At 42.4% G+C, this 18,061-nt stretch overlaps 1 protein-coding gene and 1 pseudogene across 3 annotated transcripts in view; one reads left to right on the top strand and one right to left on the bottom strand.

Moving 5' to 3' along the window:
* Positions 1 to 319: 319 nt before the first annotated feature.
* NAALAD2 (N-acetylated alpha-linked acidic dipeptidase 2) overlaps positions 320 to 18,061 on the top strand; it is a 68,004-nt gene continuing 50,262 nt past the window's right edge. Inside the window, exons 1-5 of one of the 2 annotated variants that reach the window (XM_053562175.1) lie at positions 320 to 365; positions 892 to 1,025; positions 2,245 to 2,356; positions 12,791 to 12,977; positions 16,443 to 16,544. In XM_053562175.1, coding sequence (XP_053418150.1) covers positions 944 to 1,025; positions 2,245 to 2,356; positions 12,791 to 12,977; positions 16,443 to 16,544 — 483 coding nt within the window. In that variant the 5' untranslated portion in view covers positions 320 to 365; positions 892 to 943. Of the gene's footprint in view, positions 366 to 714; positions 1,026 to 2,244; positions 2,357 to 12,790; positions 12,978 to 16,442; positions 16,545 to 18,061 lie in introns of those variants that run through there. The other variant, XM_053562177.1, reaches the window with a different exon arrangement.
* LOC128565597 (40S ribosomal protein S14-like) lies at positions 13,316 to 13,832 on the bottom strand (annotated as a pseudogene). Its single transcript, XR_008374282.1, has one exon. The product of XR_008374282.1 is annotated as a 40S ribosomal protein S14-like (transcript).

Below are 18,061 nucleotides of genomic sequence, written 5' to 3'. Positions count from 1 at the left end.
AACTCAGGAAAGGGATCACAGGTAATTGTTTTTCTCCTGGGGCAGGTTTGGACTTTAAGGTGATAAGGAAACTTCAGAGAACTTTATCCTGTGCTCTGAGAGAGACAAAGGATATGGGGGTGGGGCATCGAGGTCCGAGATACCAGGCTGCTTCTGCAGCCCCGCGTGTCCAAGGGCCATATTTAAAGGTAATTGTTTTCTGAGCCCCAATACTAGAACCGCCTGTCTGTATAGCACTGGCAGTGCAGCGGCACTTTCAGTGGTTAATTTTATTAATTTGAACCTACAACATTCCAACGAGGTAGGTAAAAACCCCGGGCAAAAGCAGAGGAAACAGAATTCCAGCAATCTGAAGACTTGTTTAGGTAAGGAGGAACAAAAATTCGATCCCATCAGCTTTGATGTGGACGCTGGTTGAGGCACTAACGCTTTAATGGAGGAGCAGCCAGGACCAGAAACTCTTCCAATTTCTTCTGTAAGAAATTGGAGCAGAAACTCTGGAAGCAGAGTAACCAACAGCACAGAAAAAAAAAAAAAAAAAAAAAAAAAGCCTTAAATGCGCTGAAATTCAGCAATTCTCGGGATGAGAGTGGCAAAGAGGCAGTAGTGTCTTTCGGAAACACCTGCGGCGTTTTGCGCAGCGCTGGCCGCCTCCTCTGCGCCGTTACGCAGCATCCAGAAAGTGAAAGCTGCCCGGGGCTGGACACTGTCCCCCGCGCTGCAGGCCTCCTCTCCACCCTGGGGCCGGGACCGCAGCAGCCCAGCACCAGCGCGGCCTTAGGGTGCGCCCGTTCCATTAGTCTGGGACCGACGGGGAGGGCGGAGCGGCCTTGGCGACCGGTGACCCTGGGGCGCTCACGGCGTTCCCGGCCGCTCTCTGTCTGTCCGCAGCCCCGAGGCTCGCGAGGGCGGCAGGCGTCCCAAGCTCAGTCCTGAAGAAGCCATGGCGAAGTCCCGGGGCCGTCTGTACCTTTGGATGTGCTTGGCTGCAGCGCTGGCGTCTTTCCTGGTGGGATTTATGGTGGGTAAGTGTAAGAAACTTACACCCAGTTCCTGGGGTTCCTGCTTGTGTTCCGAGGTAAAGGGAGAAAGCTGGGAGTTTTCTGGCCCTGGCCTGGACCAGCTGAGCTACATTCAAGGAGCTTTGCAAACTTCCAGCTGAACTACCAAGCAAATGGAATGTGTTTTGGCCTTCCTAACAGGCAAAATATGACTGTAATTCATATTGATTAAATGCTCGATAAATTCAGGCTAGTGGTACAGGCTGTTGAAAAAACAATAGCTGTCGGGCGGCGCCTGTGGCTCAAGGAGTAGGGCACAGGTCCCATATGCCAGAGGTGGTGGGTTCAAACCTTAGCCCCGGCCAAAAACCACAAAAAAAGAGAAAAAACAACAGCTGTCAATATATATATATATATTTTTTTTTTGCAGTTTTTGGCTAGGGCTGGGTTTGAACCCACCACCTCTGGTATATGGGGCCGGCACCCTACTCCTGTGAGCCAAGTTTGAACCCACCACCCTCTGTATATGGGGACGGCGCCCTACTCACGGAGCCACAGGTGCCGCCCCAGCTGTCACTATCTTAAGGGATTTAAAAATGGTTTTATTTCGAGCAATATTGAGTCAGCACTTTCCACGAATATGGGCAGCCCTGCAAAGAACTGCTCTTCATTTAGATAAACACTGTGGAAAGCTCCCTGTGTGGCAGGCACTGTGCTGAGAACCTGGTGCCCGGGGAGTGGGGGAAAAGCCAGGCCTGGATGAATAACATAGGAGAAAATGAAAGAACATCCTCAGGGCGGCGCCTGTGGCTCAGTCGGTAAGGCGCTGGCCCCATTTCAAACCCAGCCCCGGCCAAACTGCAACCAAAAAGTAGCCGGGCGTTGTGGCGGGCGCCTGTAGTCCCAGCTACTCGGGAGGCTGAGGCAGGAGAATCGCTTAAGCCCAGGAGTTGGAGGTTGCTGTGAGCTGTGTGAGGCCACGGCACTCTACCGAGGGCCATAAAGTGAGACTCTGTCTCTACAAAAAAAAAAAAAGAACATCCTCAAATAAAACTGTTTTAGCCAGCTCAAAGTCACATTACATATCAGAATTTTAATGTTTTCTGCATTTAATATGAACATATTTTTTTATTAAACTCACGTGATCTACTTGTTGGGTAATGGCTTTTAGGGGTGGGGAGCTATAGTTTTATAAAAAGTCAAAAGTGATTATGTGTCTATATATGTATATTTTTTCCGTCAGGCTGGTTTAGTAAGCCTCTCAGAGAAACAGCCACGTCAGCGCGCTATCATCAAAGCATACGGTGGAAATTGGTATCTGAAATGAAAGCTGAAAACATTAAATCATTTCTTCGGTAAGTTGATTTTGTCTATTTGATCTTTAAAAATAGTGTTTAAAAGATTGCAGAGTGAAAAGTGTATTATAACTGCTTTTTCTTTATGTGAAAGTATATATTATTAATTGGTGATGGTTTAAAATGTCTATTCCAATATTACAGAAGGAGGTCTGTCTTTCTTAACTTCACCTACCAGAAAAGTATCTTGTTGGCTTATTGAGAGATGTTTCAATTTCACATAACTCTGGGGCTGCAACTGAATGTTATTCTTTGTTCCTCATCCCTGGGTTTAATCAGCAGTTTTATATAGACATCATATTATCTCAGGAAGAGTTAGATGCTTGGTAACTCAATGGTTTTAGGGGAAAAGAGATTGAAGTTACAGTTTCTGTCTGCCCAAAGTTAAACTTTTATTCCATATTGCAAATGTAAATCTATTGTTTACAAATAGGACAAAATGAAAGCAAAAGGATCAGTTTTACAGATCCTTCAGCTTCTAAGCATGAAAAAAGAGTGAATTCAGGGGAATGACTGATCTTCTTAAGGTCAATGACCATGGCATTTATTTCTGTGTTTAGACTCTTTCAAAAGGTAGCTAAAAAAATCAGCTTTGTGGAAACATTATTTACATAAAGTAAGTTGCATCCCTATAGAGCCTACAATTGAGAGTATTGAGTACATGTGATATTTTTTCTTTTCTTTTTTTTTTTTTTTTGTAGAGACAGAGTTTCACTACATGGCCTTCGGTAGAGTGCCGTGGCTTCACAAAGCTCACAGCAACCTCCAGCTCCTGGGCTTAAGCGATTCTCTTGCCTCAGCCTCCCAAGTAGCCGGGACTACAGGCACCCGCCACAACGCCCGGCTATTTTTTGGTTGCAGTTTGGCCGGGGCCGGGTTTGAACCCACCACCCTCGGTAAAGGGGGCCGGCGCCCTACCGACTGAGCCACAGGCACCGCCCCTACATGTGATATTTTTTCATTCTTGTGATATTTCACTTTGAAGAATGGTCTCCAGTACATGTGATATTTTTTCATTCTTGTGATATTTCACTTTGAAGAATAGTCTCCAGTCCCTTATAGGTTGTTTCAAAAGGTACACTAGATCACCATTTTTTTTTTCTGGCTGTGTAGTGCTCTGTGGTATACATGTATCCCATTTTATTAATCCATTTACATATTATAAACCCCTTTAAATGATTTTTGAAAACTAATGAAGGTGTATACTATACCAAATAAATCTCCTCCTCAATCATGATACAAAAAAATTCCATAATTTTCTTTATTTTCGAGACAGAGTCTCACTATGTCACCCTTGGTACAAGTGCTGTGGTGTCATAGTTCACAGCAACTTCAAACTCTTGGGCTCAAGCAGTTCTCTTGCCTCAGCCTCCCAAGCAGTTTGGGACTACAGGAGCCTGCCACAATGCCTGGCTATCTTTTGTTTTAGCTTGCCTGAGCCAGGTTCAAACCCACCAGCCCCAGTGCATGTGGCAGATACCCTAACTACTGAACTATGGGTGTCGAGCCTCTATCATGCTCTTTGTGGTTTATTCCTTATTTCTCTCCTGGCCCTAGGCAATCACAGATTATTTTTATGTCACTTGAGATTCATTTGCATTTTTTGCAAATGAAATTATATAAAATGCAATTTTATATAAATGGAATAATATGCACTCTTTGTATCTGACTTTATGATTTTGAGATTCATACAATTCTCTGCATGTGTCAATTCATTACTTTTTAAAAATTATTTAAAGAGGTTTACAAAACATGAGTGGATAAATAAAATGGGGTATATGTATACTATAGGATACTACTCAGCCATAAAAAAAATGGTGATCTAGGCTTGACACTTGTGGCTCAAGCAGCTAAGGCGCCAGCCACATATACCTGAGCTGGTGGGTTTGAATCCAGCTCGGGCCCGCCAAACCACAATGATGGCTGCAACCAAAAAATAGCCAGTGTTGTGGCAGGCGCCTGTAGTCCCAGCTATTTGGGAGGCAGAGTCAGGAGAATCACTTGAGCCCAGGAGTTTGAGGTTGCTGTGAGCTGTGATGCTACAACACTCTCCCCAGGGTGACAGCTTGAGGCTCTGTCTCAAAAAAAAAAAAACAAAAAAAAAAAAACAGTGATCTAATATGTCTTTTGTTGTTACCTGTAAGGAACTAGAGACCATTCTTCTAAGTGAAATATCGCAAGAATGAAAAAACACCACATGCACTCAATACTAAATTGGAACTAGTTGATAAATACTGTGTGCGCATACAGAAATAAAACTCAACGGAAACCAAGTAGCTGGAGGAAGGGGGTGTGTAAATTCACACCTAACTGGTATAGTGCACACTTTCTGGGGAAAGGGCACACTTGTAACTTTGTCTTAAAATGTATAAAAGCAAATTATTTAAGTAAAACATGTAACATCCTCAAAAAAACCCCAAAATATTGCAATAAAAAATAATAATAACTTTAAGAGGCTTATTCTGAGCTGAGTTTGTGTAACACGTGGTCCAGAAGACATGGCCTTAAGAGGTCCTGAGAAAATGTGCCCCATTAATTAATTTTTATTTTGAGTATGATTCCATTGTATAGATATACTACAATACATAGTTGAGGCACATTTGAATTGTTGCCTGGTTTTTACTATTGTGAATAAAGCTGCTATGAGTCCATACAAGTCTTTGTATGGATAAATGTTTTTATTTCTCTGGAAATTGCTGGGTTGTATGATAAGCATACGTTTAACTGTTTAGGAAAACATCAAAGGGGTGGCGCCTGTGGCTCAAGGAGTAGGGTGCCAGTCCCATATGCCGGAGGTGGTGGGTTCAAACCCAGCCCCGGCCAAAAAAAAAAAAAAAAGAAAACATCAAAGAAAATTCAGAAGTGGTGGGCGGTGCCTGTGGCTCAGTTGGTAGGGCGCCGGCCCCATATACCGAGGGTGGCGGGTTCAAACCCGGCCCCGACTGAACTGCAACCAAAAAATAGCTCGGCATTGTGGTGGGCGCCTGTAGTCCCAGCTACTTGGGAGGCTGAGGCAAGAGAATCGCTTAAGCCCAGGAGTTGGAGGTTGCTGTGAGCTGTGTCATGCCATGGCACTCTACCGAGGGCCATAAAGTTAGACTCCATCTCTACAAAAAAAAAAAAAGAAAGAAAATTCAGAAGTGGTTATACCATTTAGCATTCCTACCTGTCATGTGTGAGGGTTTCTCCTCACCTGTTTTGACATTATCACTATGTTTAATTTTACCCATTCCAATAGATATAGTGATATCTCTTTGTGGATTTATTTATTTATTTAAGAGGCAAGGTCTCGCTAAAGTGCAGTGGCATAATCACAGCTTGCTGCAAACTTGAGCTCTTGGGCTCAAGCCATCCCCCTGCTTTGGCCTCCCAAAGTGCAGGGATTACAGCATGAGCTGCCGTGCCTGGCCTCACTGTGTTTTAATTTGCATCCCCCCAGTGCTGATATTAACCGTCTTTTCTTCTGCTTATTCACCATCTATATACCTTCTTGTCATTTGCAACATGAGTGGAATTGTAGGACATTATGTTAAGTGAAATAATCCAGGAAAGACAGATAAATATTGCATATTCTCATTCGTCTGTGAGAGCTAAAACAAAATTGATCTCTTGGAGGTAAAGTAGAATGATGGCTACCAGGTTGGAAGAAGTAGTGATGGTGGAGATAAAGAGTGGTTGTTTAATACATACAAAAATACAGTTAGATATAAGAGATAAGCACAATTGGGTAACTATCACTAATGATTTATTACGTATTTCAAAATAATGATAGGAGTGGATTTTGAATATTCCCAACCCAAAGAAATGATAAATGTTTGAGGCGTTGAACATCCGAGTTACTCAGATTTGGTCATTACACATTGTTTTCTCATATCAAAACATCATATGTATCCCATAAACATGTATAACTAGTTTATATCTATAAAAATTTTAAAATGACTTTAAAAAACACCATTGATAACTTTGGCCTATTTTCTATTTGGATATATATATATATATTTTTTTTTTGGAAGATCAAAGTTTATTTACTACCTGCATACAAAAAAACATATTGCACATCAAACAACCAAAAATCAAAAAAAAAAAAAAAAAGAAAGAAAAGAAAAAAGGGAGAGGAAGGGAAAGAAAGAAAAGAAAAAGATACTCTACCAAAGACTAACATGGAGTTTATACGGAACAAACCTTCTGGAAATTGATCTTTTCAGTAGTTCAGTGGATATATATTTTTAAATTAAGTTTTGAGAATACTTCGTATACAGTAAACCCTAAACAACATGGGAGTTAGGGGCACTGTTGCCCAGTGCAGTCGAAACTCCACGTATAACTTTACACTTCCCGAAAACTTAACTATAATAGCTTACTATTGACTGGAAGCCTTAACAATGACAATGTTGATTAACATACATTTTATACGCTCTATATATAATTCCTATATTATTACAATAAAGTAAGCTAGAGAAAAGAAAACATTATTAAGAAAATTATAAGGAAGAGGAAATACATTACTATTCATTCAGGAGAAGTGGACCATCAAAAGGTGTTCATCCTTGTTGTCTTTGAGTAGGCTGAGGAGGAGGAAGAGGGGTGGTCTGCAGTTCTGATGGAAAATGCAGGTCTGATCTTAACCTCAACTGTATTTGCACAAAATAGTAGAGCTAGCACAGCCTTTCTTGCTTTAATCCTGAGGCTCACTTCTCTTCCTGACTAATATCTGTTGTGGCTTTTTTCCCCCCAAATAGGGCACTTTCATCTTCATTTAAAATCTGTTAGGCTGATGTCCTTCTCCTCAGGTGGCAGAGGCAGAGCGGGTGGAAGGGGAGGCGGGAGAAGTGGAACACTTGGTCTAACTTTAAGAAAAACGTCATAATCTCTGTCTGAGGTTTTCCTTTTTCATTTCTCTAATAATGTTTCTATACCGTACCAATTCTCCCTCCATTTGCCTTAGTTTCCATGCTTGAATCAGATGTGTGAGGAGGTCTGTGCTGTAGAAGTCAAAGGCAGGCTTGAGCACTCAGAGCTCTCCCACCAGACGAGCTGATGCCCCTTTGTCTCCTGGCTCTGCCGCTTCCCATCCCTGCCTCATTGTCTGGCACTGACTGAAAGGCGCTCAGCTCCATGACGTCATCCTCTGTTAATCCCTCTACTGTAGTGTAGACTTAGCTCTTAAATTTCTTCAAGATCCATTTCTTCTTTCCTTTTTTTTGTCAGCACATTGTATTTTTTAAAATTTATTTATTTATTTATTTTTTATTCTTGGGGACTCATCGAGGGTTCGAGATCCATTTCTTGTAACACTTCAACTGCCACCTTTTCTGCCATGTCTACAATTCCCTTTGCTATTTTCTTTCTTTTTTTTTGCAGTTTCTGGCCAGGGCTGGTTTTGAACCCGCCGTCTCCGGCATATGGGGCCGGTGCCCTACCCCTTTGAGCCACAGGTGCTGCCCTCCTTTATGATTTTCTTTTCTTTTTCTTTCTTTTTTTGAGACAGAGTCTCACTGTGTCGCCCTCAATGGAGTGCTGTTGCGTCACAGCTCACAGCAACCTCAAACTCTTGGGCTTAAGTGATTGTCTTGCCTCAGCCTCCCAAGTAGCTCGGACTACAGGCACCTGCCACAATGCCCGGCTACTTCTTGGTTGTAGTTGTCATTGTTGTTTGGTAGGCCCAGGCTGGATTCAAACCCCCCAGCTCTGGTGCATGTGGCTGGCATCCTAGCCGCTGAGCTACAGGTGCCAAGCCCCTTCACGATTCTCTTGATTGGCTCTGTTGTAAATCCTGTGGAGTCAGGCACAACATCTGGGCATAATTTTCTCAGGCAGGAATTCATATGTCAGGCTTGACGGCTTTCAGGCCTTTTTCTATAACAGCAATGGCATCCCAAGTTCCATCAGAGTTCTATAGCACTGACAGTCCTTTCCACAGAGTACTGTGTGTAATGAGCCTTAAAGGTTTTTACAGCCCCCGGCTGAATTAGAGACATTGTGTTTGGGGGCAAGGAGAACACTTTGATGCCTTCAGTATTGAACTCGCAGGGTTCTGGGTGACCAGGGGCATTGTCCAATATCAAAAGAATTTTTTTTTTCTTTTTTCTTTTTTTTGTAGAGACAGAGTTTCACTTTATTGCCCTTGGTAGAGTGCCATGGCGTCACACAGCTCACAGCAACCTCCAACTCCTGGGCTTAGGCAATTCTCCTGCCCCAGCCTCCCAAGTAGCTGGGACTACAGGCGCCTGCCACAACGCCCGGCTATTTTTTTGTTGTAGTTTGTCCGGGGCTGGGCTTGAACCCGCCACCCTCGGTATGTGGGGCTGGCGCCCTGCTCACTGAGCCACAGGCACCGCCCATATCAAAAGAACTTTAAAAGGCCATCCCTTACTGGCAAGGCAGGGAGGGATGAAGCATCAATGGGGGGAACCAATCTAGAAAAAGAGTTCTTGTCTAGACATTCTTGCTGTATAACCAAAAGAGCAGCAGCTGGTGTTTATCTTTTCCCTTTTAAAGGCTTAAGAGTCACTAGCTTAGTAGGAAAATGCAGTTCTGATCTTAACCTCAACTGTATTTGCACAAAATAGAAGAGCTAGCACAGCTTTTCTTGCCTTAAATCCTTGGGCTCACTTCTCTTCCTGACTAATATCTGTTGTGGCTTTTTCCCCCCAAATAGGACACTTTCATCTTCATTAAAAACCTGTTAGGCTGATGTCCTTTCTCCTCAGTGATTTTCTTTTTTTTTTTGTAGAGACAGAGTCTCACTTTATGGCCCTCGGTAAAGTGCTGTAGCATCACGGCTCACAGCAACCTCCAACTCTTGGGCTTAAGCAAGTCTCTTGCCTCAGCCTCCCGAGTAGCTGAGACTACAGGTGCCTGCCACAACACCCGGCTATTTTTTAGTTGCAGTTCAGCCGGGGCCGGGTTTGAACCCACCACCCTCAGTATATGGGGCTGGCGCCTTACCCATTGAGCCACAGGCGCCACCCCTCAGTGATTTTCTTAATGGGTCTGGGGACTTGTCTGCTGCCTCTTGGTTGACAGAAGCTACTTTTTTTTTTTTTTCTTTTGAGACAGAGTCTCACTTGGTCACCCTTGATAGAGTGCTGTACCATCAGAGCTCACAGCAAACCTCAAACTCTTGGGCTCAAGTGATTCTCTTGTCTCGGCCTCCCAAGTAGCTGGGACTATAGGCGCCCACCACAACTCCCAGCTATTTTTTAGAGATGGGTTCTCACTCTTGCTCAGGCTGGTCTCCATCCTGTGAGCTCAGGCAATCCACCCACCTTGGCCTCCCAGAGTGCTAGGATTACAGGCATGAGCCCCTGAATCTAGCCTAGTAGCTACTTCTTCTGTTTTGATAGGTTTTAAGCCAAACCTTTCCAAAATTATCAAACTATTTTTTTATTTTTTTTGTAGAGACAGAGTCTCACTTTATGGCCCTCGGTAGAGTGCCATGGCATCACACAGCTCAGAGCAACCTCCAACTCCTGGGCTTAAGCGATTCTCTTGCCTCAGCCTCCCAAGTAGCTGGGACTACAGGCGCCCGCCACAACACCCGGCTATTTTTTGGTTGCAGTTTGGCCAGGGCCGGGTTTGAACCCGCCACCCTGGGTATATGGGGCCGGCGCCCTACCGACTGAGCCAAAGGCGCCGCCCAACTGTCTACTTTTTTAAAAAATTATTTTCTAATTTTTCCAGAAATTTCATGATGTACTATTTCTTTCCTGCTCAAGTTACAGTAGTGTATGTTGCTTGAAAAATAAGACCTAAGGAGGCAAGAGAATCGCTTAAGCCCAGGAGTTGGAGGTTGCTGTGAGCTGTGTGAGGCCACGGCACTCTACAGAGGGCCATAAAGTGAGACTCTGTCTCTACAAAAAAAAAAACAACAAATTTAAAAAAAAAAGAAAAATAAGACCTAAGAACACAGGCCAAATATGATGTAGGTCACAGGTAATGGAGTTGTTTCAATGCTAGGCAAAATAGCCTCTCACCTGGGTGACTTTCCAAATGCACAGAGATTAAATATCTAAAGCAACTGTTAAGGCTGACGGTAAATAGGAATCATCTTACTCTAAAGTCGATACTCACATCAATCTTAAACTTGGTCTCAGCCTCCCGAGTAGCTGGGACTACGGGTGCCCACCACAACGCCCAGCTATTTTTTGGTTGCAGTTTGGCCAGGGCCGGGTTTGAACCCGCCACTCTCGGTATATGGGGCCAGCGCCTTAGAGGCGCCGCCCGCTAATTTCCTTTTCATTTTTTTACAATGGTCTTTATGCTGAATTCATCTTGAAATGGCAACAACCACAGCTGCAAACCTCGATGTATGGTACATATCCAACAATTCTACTTTTTCTTGTAATTGTCATGACTTTTCTCTGCTTCTTGGCAGCACTTTCAGCCTCACTGGTGGCACTTTGTGTAAGTCGTATGGTGTGATTCAGGATTTACAGTATTGCACTAAACAGCATGAAAAACACATGAGAGACCTCTTTTTACTGCAATAAGGAATCTGCTACAGAGACAACTGCTTACATGGAGCTGATTAGCCTCATAGGAAGTTTTAAGTGGATACTGGCAATCCTTGATCTCACTGCAATAGCAACAGGAGGTGGCTACAAAATTATTCCACTAGTACAAAATATAGTTACCACTCTTAATTAGATAGTTAGGATGAAATACTGCATCTTTGCATTTGTTTATATTTCTCTCAAGTATGAATATATGGTCTACATGTGTTTAAGTTTTGATAATTTTGTTTTTTTGAAACAAAGTCTCATTCTGTCACCCCTGGCATCATAGCTCACAGCAACCTCAAAGTCTTGGGTTCAAGCAATCCTCCTGCCTCAGCCTCTGGAATAGCTTACACTACAGACCACCACCAAAATGCCTGATAGTTTTTCTATTATTAGTAGAGATGGAGTCTTGTTCTTGTTTAGGCTGGTCTCAAACTCTTGAGCTCAAGTAATCTTCCTCCCTCAGCCTCCCAGAGTGCTAGGATTACAGGTGTGAGCCATCACTCCCAGGCAAGTTTTGATAAATTTTAACTTTTTATGTGTTTTGTATATTTCATGGTAGCAAATGATGAAATATACTAGTATCTACATGTAGTCTATGCATTCATGACATGCCAAGTTTTTCTTAATTTTTTCAGTATTTCTAGGCTATATTGTTCACCTAGAGTTTTTTAAAATTGTCACAAATTTTCTTTTCTTTTTTTTTTTTTTGAGACAGAGTCTCATTACATCATCCATAGTAGAGTGCTGTGGTGTCACAGCTCACAGCAACCTCAAACTCTTGGGCTTAAGAGATTCTCTTGCCTCAGCTTCCCAAGTAGCTGGGACTACAGGCACCTGCCACAATGCTCGGCTATTTTTGTTGTTGTTGTTGTTCTTGTAGTTGTAATTGCTGTTTGTAGCAGGCCCAGGCCAGATTTGAACCCGCCATTCCTGGTGTATGTGGCCAGTACCCTAACTACTGAGCTGTGGACACCTAGCCTGTCACAAATTTCCAAAAAAGTATCCAATACATTTATTGGAAAAGATATGCTCATAGGTGGACCTGTCTAGGTCAAACCCATGTTTTCAAGGGTCAACTGAAATATGGTAGGAAAGATAGTGTACAAATATTTTCTCCCATCCGTAATTTGTTTTTTCACCCTTTTAACAGGGTCATTTTTAGATCAGCTGTTTTTTAATTTTGATGAGGTATAAGTTATCAGTTTTTCTTTTATGAATCATGCTTTGGGCTTCATCTCTAAGAACTCTTTGATCTGGTCTTGATCACTTTTCTTCTCCCCACTGCCAAGATTTACAGTTTACATTTTACATTAAAATTTGTGATCCATTTTAAATTAATTTCTTCACATGCATAAGGTTTTGGTTAGGTTTATTCTTTTGCCTGTGGGTATCCAATTGCTCTAGCATTATTTGATGAAAGGTTGTCCTTCTTCCACTTAATTTCTGTTGCACCTTTGTCAAAAATCAGTCGGGCATATTTGTGTGAGTCTGTTTCAGCTCTTGTTGATCCGATACCACACTGTCCTGTTAATTGATGTTAAATAGCAAATTTTAACAGCTTCTGCTGATTGTTCATACTTACCATGGAATGCCTTCTTTTCCAAGGGAGCATCATATAAAAACTGCATTTGCACACAAGTAATTTAACATTGTCATATTTAGAAATTGATTCTGCCAGCTGGGTTTCTTACATTTCTCATTTAGATATGGTATCTTAGCACCTAAAGAGCAAGTAATGCTTCAAGAATTGTTTTTAGCAGAGCAATGCCAGAGGAAGAAGAAAATGAACAACAAAAAAGAGTACTTCAAACCAAGAAGAATGAACAATCAAGCTGAAATTAAAAATAAAAAAAAAATAAAATAAAATTGTATTTAGGCACATCTGCATACAGTGTTTAACTCCCACTTGTATTTTTTTCTTTCATTTTAGTTCTTTTACAAAGCTTCCTCATCTGGCAGGAACAGAGCAAAATTTACTGCTTGCCAAGAAAATCCAAACTCAGTGGAAGAAATTTGGACTAGACTCAGCCAAGTTGGTTCATTATGATGTCCTCTTATCATACCCGAATGAGACAAATGCCAACTATATATCCATAGTGGATAAACGTGGAATGGAGGTGATATGGAATGTTGCTACTTTATATATATATATTTTTATTATTATTATTATTTATTTATTTATTTATTTTTTGTAGAGACAGAGTCTCACTTTACCGCCCTCGGTAGAGTGCCGTGGCCTCACACAGCTCACAGCAACCTCCAACTCCTGGGCTTAGGCGATTCTCCTGCCTCAGCCTTCCGAGTAGCTGGGAGTACAGGCGCCCGCCACAACGCCCGGCTATTTTTTTGTTGCAGTTTGGCCGGGGCCGGGTTTGAACACGTCACCCTCGGCATATGGAGCCGGTGCCCTACTGACTGAGCCACAGGCGCCGCCCATTATTATTTTTTTTTTAGAGTTTAAATAGTTTATTTATACCACAGCAATTTATAATGCAAAACATAGTGAGGAGTCCAGTTCACAGATGGCGACCACGGCAACCTCCCTTCCTGCCGGTGCTATCAGAGGAGATGGGGGTGACATCCTTAATCTGCCCTATCTTCATACCAGACCAGGCCAGAGCTCGGAGGGCTGACTGGGCCCCTGGTCCAGGGGTCTTGGTCCTATTTCCTCCTGTGGCCTGAAGTTTGATGTGTAGAGCAGTGATGCCCACCTCCTTGCACCTCTGGGCCACATCTTGGGCAGCCAACATGGCAGCATATGGTGAGGCTTCATCTCGGTCAACCTTCACCTTCATCCCACCAGTCACTTGGCAGATGGTTTCCTTGCCGGAAAGATCAGTGACATGAACAAAGGTGTTATTGAAGGATGCAAAGATGTGACACACACCAAATACATTCTCTCCTTCAGCCACCTGAGGTCCAAGGCTTATGACCTATTCTTCCTTCTTTTCCTTCCCCTTTCGAGGTGCCATTTCTGCTCTATGCCCCCCCCCTTTTTTTTTTTCAGTTTTTGGCCAGGGCTGGGTTTGAACCCTGCACCTCTGGTATATAGGGCTGGTGTCCTACTCCTTGAGCCACAGGCGCCACCCCTACTTTTTATTTTTTATTTTTTTTTTTTTGTAGAGACAGAGTCTCACTGTACCACCCTTGGTAGAGTGCCGTGGCATCACATGGCTCACAGCAACCTCTAACTCTCGGGCTAACGCGATTCTCTTGCCTCAGCCTCCCGAGTAGCTGGGACTACAGGCGCCCGCCACAACGCCCGGCTATTTTTTTTTTGTTGTTGTTGCAGTTTGGCCGGGGCCGGGTTTGAACCCGCCACCCTCGGCATATGGGGCCGGCGCCCTACTCACTGAGCCACAGGCGCCGCCCTACTTTTTATTTTTTATAATCCTACCCTTTTATGTGGATTTGAACATAGGGTCAACTAAAATAAATTTGTTAGTAATGCAATAGAATTCACATTTTTTGGAAAAGTTGATAAGGTATAAGCTATTGTTTGATATCTACAAAGCATTAGGCATGGTATTAGGTCAGAATGAAAACTAGGATGTGGTCCTTTTGCTTCAGGAAGATGAGGCAAACAATGGAATATTTAAAATTTAATGTCAGTATGGTAAGTGGTATTGAAGAATATGATTAGCGTTTTATATCTGCAAGGAAAGGGTTACTCACGAGTTAGAGAAGCTTTTCTGAAATTGTTATGTAAGTCATGAAAGACCTTAAGGGGTTAACTGCATGACAAAATAAGGTCAGAGGTTAGAAGACAAAATGTTGACAAAGGCTTGGAGAAGTACACTAGCTTAGTATTATGGTGAGAGCTTACAGTTTTTCTTTTCTTTTTTTTTTTTTTTAGAGACAGAGTCTCACTTTATCGCCCACAGTAGAGTGCTGTGGCATCACAACTCACAGCAACCTCCAGCTCTTGGGCTTAGGCGATTCTCTTACCTCAGGTTCCTGAGAAGCTGGAACCACAGGCACCTGCCAGAACGCCCAGCTATTTTTTAGTTCCGGTTTGGCAGGGGCCAGGTTCAAACCCACCATCCTCAGTATATGGGGCCGGTTCCCTACTTACTGAGACACAAGCACGGCCCAGAGAACTTAAAGTTTTTCAATATTTCTAGAGCATAAAATATAAAGTGGGCCATGATAAGAGATACACCAGTAGATATGCTCTGGTACTGATTTGTAGAAGAATTTATACACATACATGCTGTCCTAAAGAGATTAAACTTCAACTTTAGTCCATGGGAGCCATTGACAAGACCTCAGCAGGGGAAGGATATGGGTGGAGAGGTATTTTAGATAGATTCCAGTGGTCCTGAAACTACGGCCCGCGGATTGTATTTGTTTCTGTTTTTTTTTTTTTGTTTTTTTTTTTTACTTCAAAATAAGGTATGTGCGGTGTGCATAGGAATTTGTTCATATTTGGGTTGTTTTTTTTTTTTTTTTAAACTATAGTCTGGCCCTCCAACGATCTGAGGGACAGTGAACTGGCCCCCTGTTTAAAAAGTTTGAGGACCTCTGGTAGGCAGTCTAGTTTGTAGATTGTAGATTATACCTAGATTAGGCAAGCAGTTAAAGTTGCAGACCAGGTAAAAGATAATGAACTTTTGAATTAGGTTGCCAGTAGAGATGAGGAGGTGGGAGGAATCTGAGAAATAGGAAGTGTGTTAGCAGGACTTGATCAGTGATTGGGGAAGGATTTGGAAGAGAGTTCAGGATGACTCTGAGACTGTCTAGTGTGGGTGGGTAACTAGTAAAGCTATTAATAAAGGTAGGAAACGCAGGACCAGAAACAAGAACAGTGGTGAGAAACGATAAATTTGAATTTTAACATGTTGAGTTTGTACATCCACACCGAAATAACCAGTTTTTTTTTTAATTTTTTTTATTTTTAATTTCAGTTTGCTTGTTCATTCTTCTTTGTTTGAAGTACTCCTTTTTTGTTGATTTTCTTCTTCCTCTGTCAGTGCTGGATGTTTTTGATATTGTTAGTAGAGACGGGGTCTTACTCTGGCTCACTGCTGCTCATACTGGTCTTGAACCTCTGAGCTCAATCTACCTGCCTCGGCATCCCACAGCGCTGGGACTACAGGTGTGAGCCACCATGCCCGGCCAATAACCATAGGTTTTTTTAATATATGAATCTGAAACACTGAGCATCATAAGCATATTAACTACTGGCAAAATTTTGATAGCCAGTGAAATCTCAGTATAGAGGCAAGCTGTGAGCTAGTGATAAAACATGGGGAGATATTATTTAAGTGAAGATAAAAGAAAAGGAGCCCACAAAGGAAGCTGAAAAGGCATAATGAAGTGTCATCTCTAAAGCCCTATTTTTGCACTTTACAAGGGAACTTTTAGTTACCCGGGGTTGTGAGCATTTGTAAAACTTTCTATTATTGTGAAGACATACTAATGGTAGAGCTCTTTCTTGTCAGTGTAATTTACCTGTTTCATTATAGAATGTTCAAGGGTGCTTAATCTTAAGTGTGACTTGAAGGTAAATGAATTACCTCAATAATAATAATAATCTTGAATCATTCTCTCCAATTTGCCATGTTTCAACTCTTAACTAGATTTTCAACACATCGTATCTTGAACCACTACCAGATGGATATGAGAATGTTACAAATATTGTACCACCATATAATGCTTTCTCAGCTCAAGGCCTGCCAGAGGTAAATAATAAAAGACATTTTTTACTCAAGTCTTTAAATGTTCCTTTGCTATATACAACCTACGAGGTGAAACACATGTGCTAATCCATTGTTTGATGTACTATGAGTCCTTTGTCCTTGTGATTAAAAATACTATTACTAATAAAACAGAAAACAACAACAGAAAAAGACAAAAAGAAAAAAATTCATTTTTCAAATAAACCTGAGGAAGTAGATGTCACTCTGAAATAACAAACTGCTGAGTGTACCTTTAATTCAGTAAAAGCAACGGATATTTTTATGAGTTTCCTTCCATTGTTCACAATCTAATTTTTTTTTTTTTTAGAGACAGAGTCTCACTTTATCGCCCTCAGTAGAGTGCTATGGCGTCACACAGCTCACAGCAACCTCCAGCTTCTGGGCTTAGGCGATTCTCTTGTCTCAGCCTCCGAAGTAGCTGGGACTACAGGCGCCCACCATAACGCCCAGCTATTTTTTTTTTTTTTTTTTTTTTTGGTAGAGACAGGGTCTCACTTTATGGCCCTCGGTAGAGTGCCGTGGCCTCACACAGCTCACAGCAACCTCCAACTCCTGGGCTTAAGCGATTCTCTTGTCTCAGCCTCCCGAGTAGCTGGGACTACAGGCGCCTGCCACAACGCCTGGCTATTTTTTGGTTGCAGTTTGGCTGGGGCTGGGTTTGAACCCGTCACCCTCGGTATATGGGGCCAGCGCCTTACCGACTGAGCCACAGGTGCCAACGCCCAGCTATTTTATGTTGCATTTTGGCCAGGGCTGGGTTTGAACCCACCACCCTTGGTATATGGGGCCGGCACACTACTCACTGAGCCACAGGCGCCGCCTCACAATCTAAATTTTTTATATATTTGAAGATCTGATTTTATAGGTAATACTGCAGCAGAGTTCTTAAATTAATAGCATGGCTAGAAATTAAAAATAGTTGGTATTTTTAATGGTGTTTATTTATTGCTGTAGTCTTATATATACTGATAATTTCTTCAAAACAGCACACTGTTTAAATAAGTCTTATACACAGGGGATGCCAAAACTGCATTCACATTATAAGATACGGTATCTGTGTTACATACTGTGTTACGTATATACTCCGAGCACCTCTTGTAATTGCAGAAGTCAAACTTTGCAATTGTGTGCATCTTTTGTTATTGGTATGTATTGAGTATTACAATTTTATTTTATTTTTATTTATTTATTTATTTATTTTAGAGACAGAGTCTCACTTTATCACCCATGGCAGAGTGCTGCGGCATCACACAGCTCACAGCAACCTCCAGCTTTGGGGCTTAGGCGATTCTCTTGCCTCAGCCTCCTGAGTAGCTGGGACTACAGGTGCCCGCCACAACACCTGGCTATTTTTTGTTGCAGTTTGGCCGGGGCTGGGTTTGAACCCACCACCCTCGGTATATAGGCCGGCTCCCAAACCACTGAGCTACAGGTGCCACCCTGAGTATTACAATTTTATTACAGTTTTTCTTTCTTAAAATGTGTATACTAGGGCGGCC

Source organism: Nycticebus coucang, chromosome 14 (assembly GCF_027406575.1).
Source record: "Nycticebus coucang isolate mNycCou1 chromosome 14, mNycCou1.pri, whole genome shotgun sequence".
NCBI lineage: Eukaryota > Metazoa > Chordata > Mammalia > Primates > Lorisidae > Nycticebus > Nycticebus coucang.
Note: the sequence above shows the minus strand (reverse complement) of the source record. Positions and strands in the feature narration are given on the sequence as shown.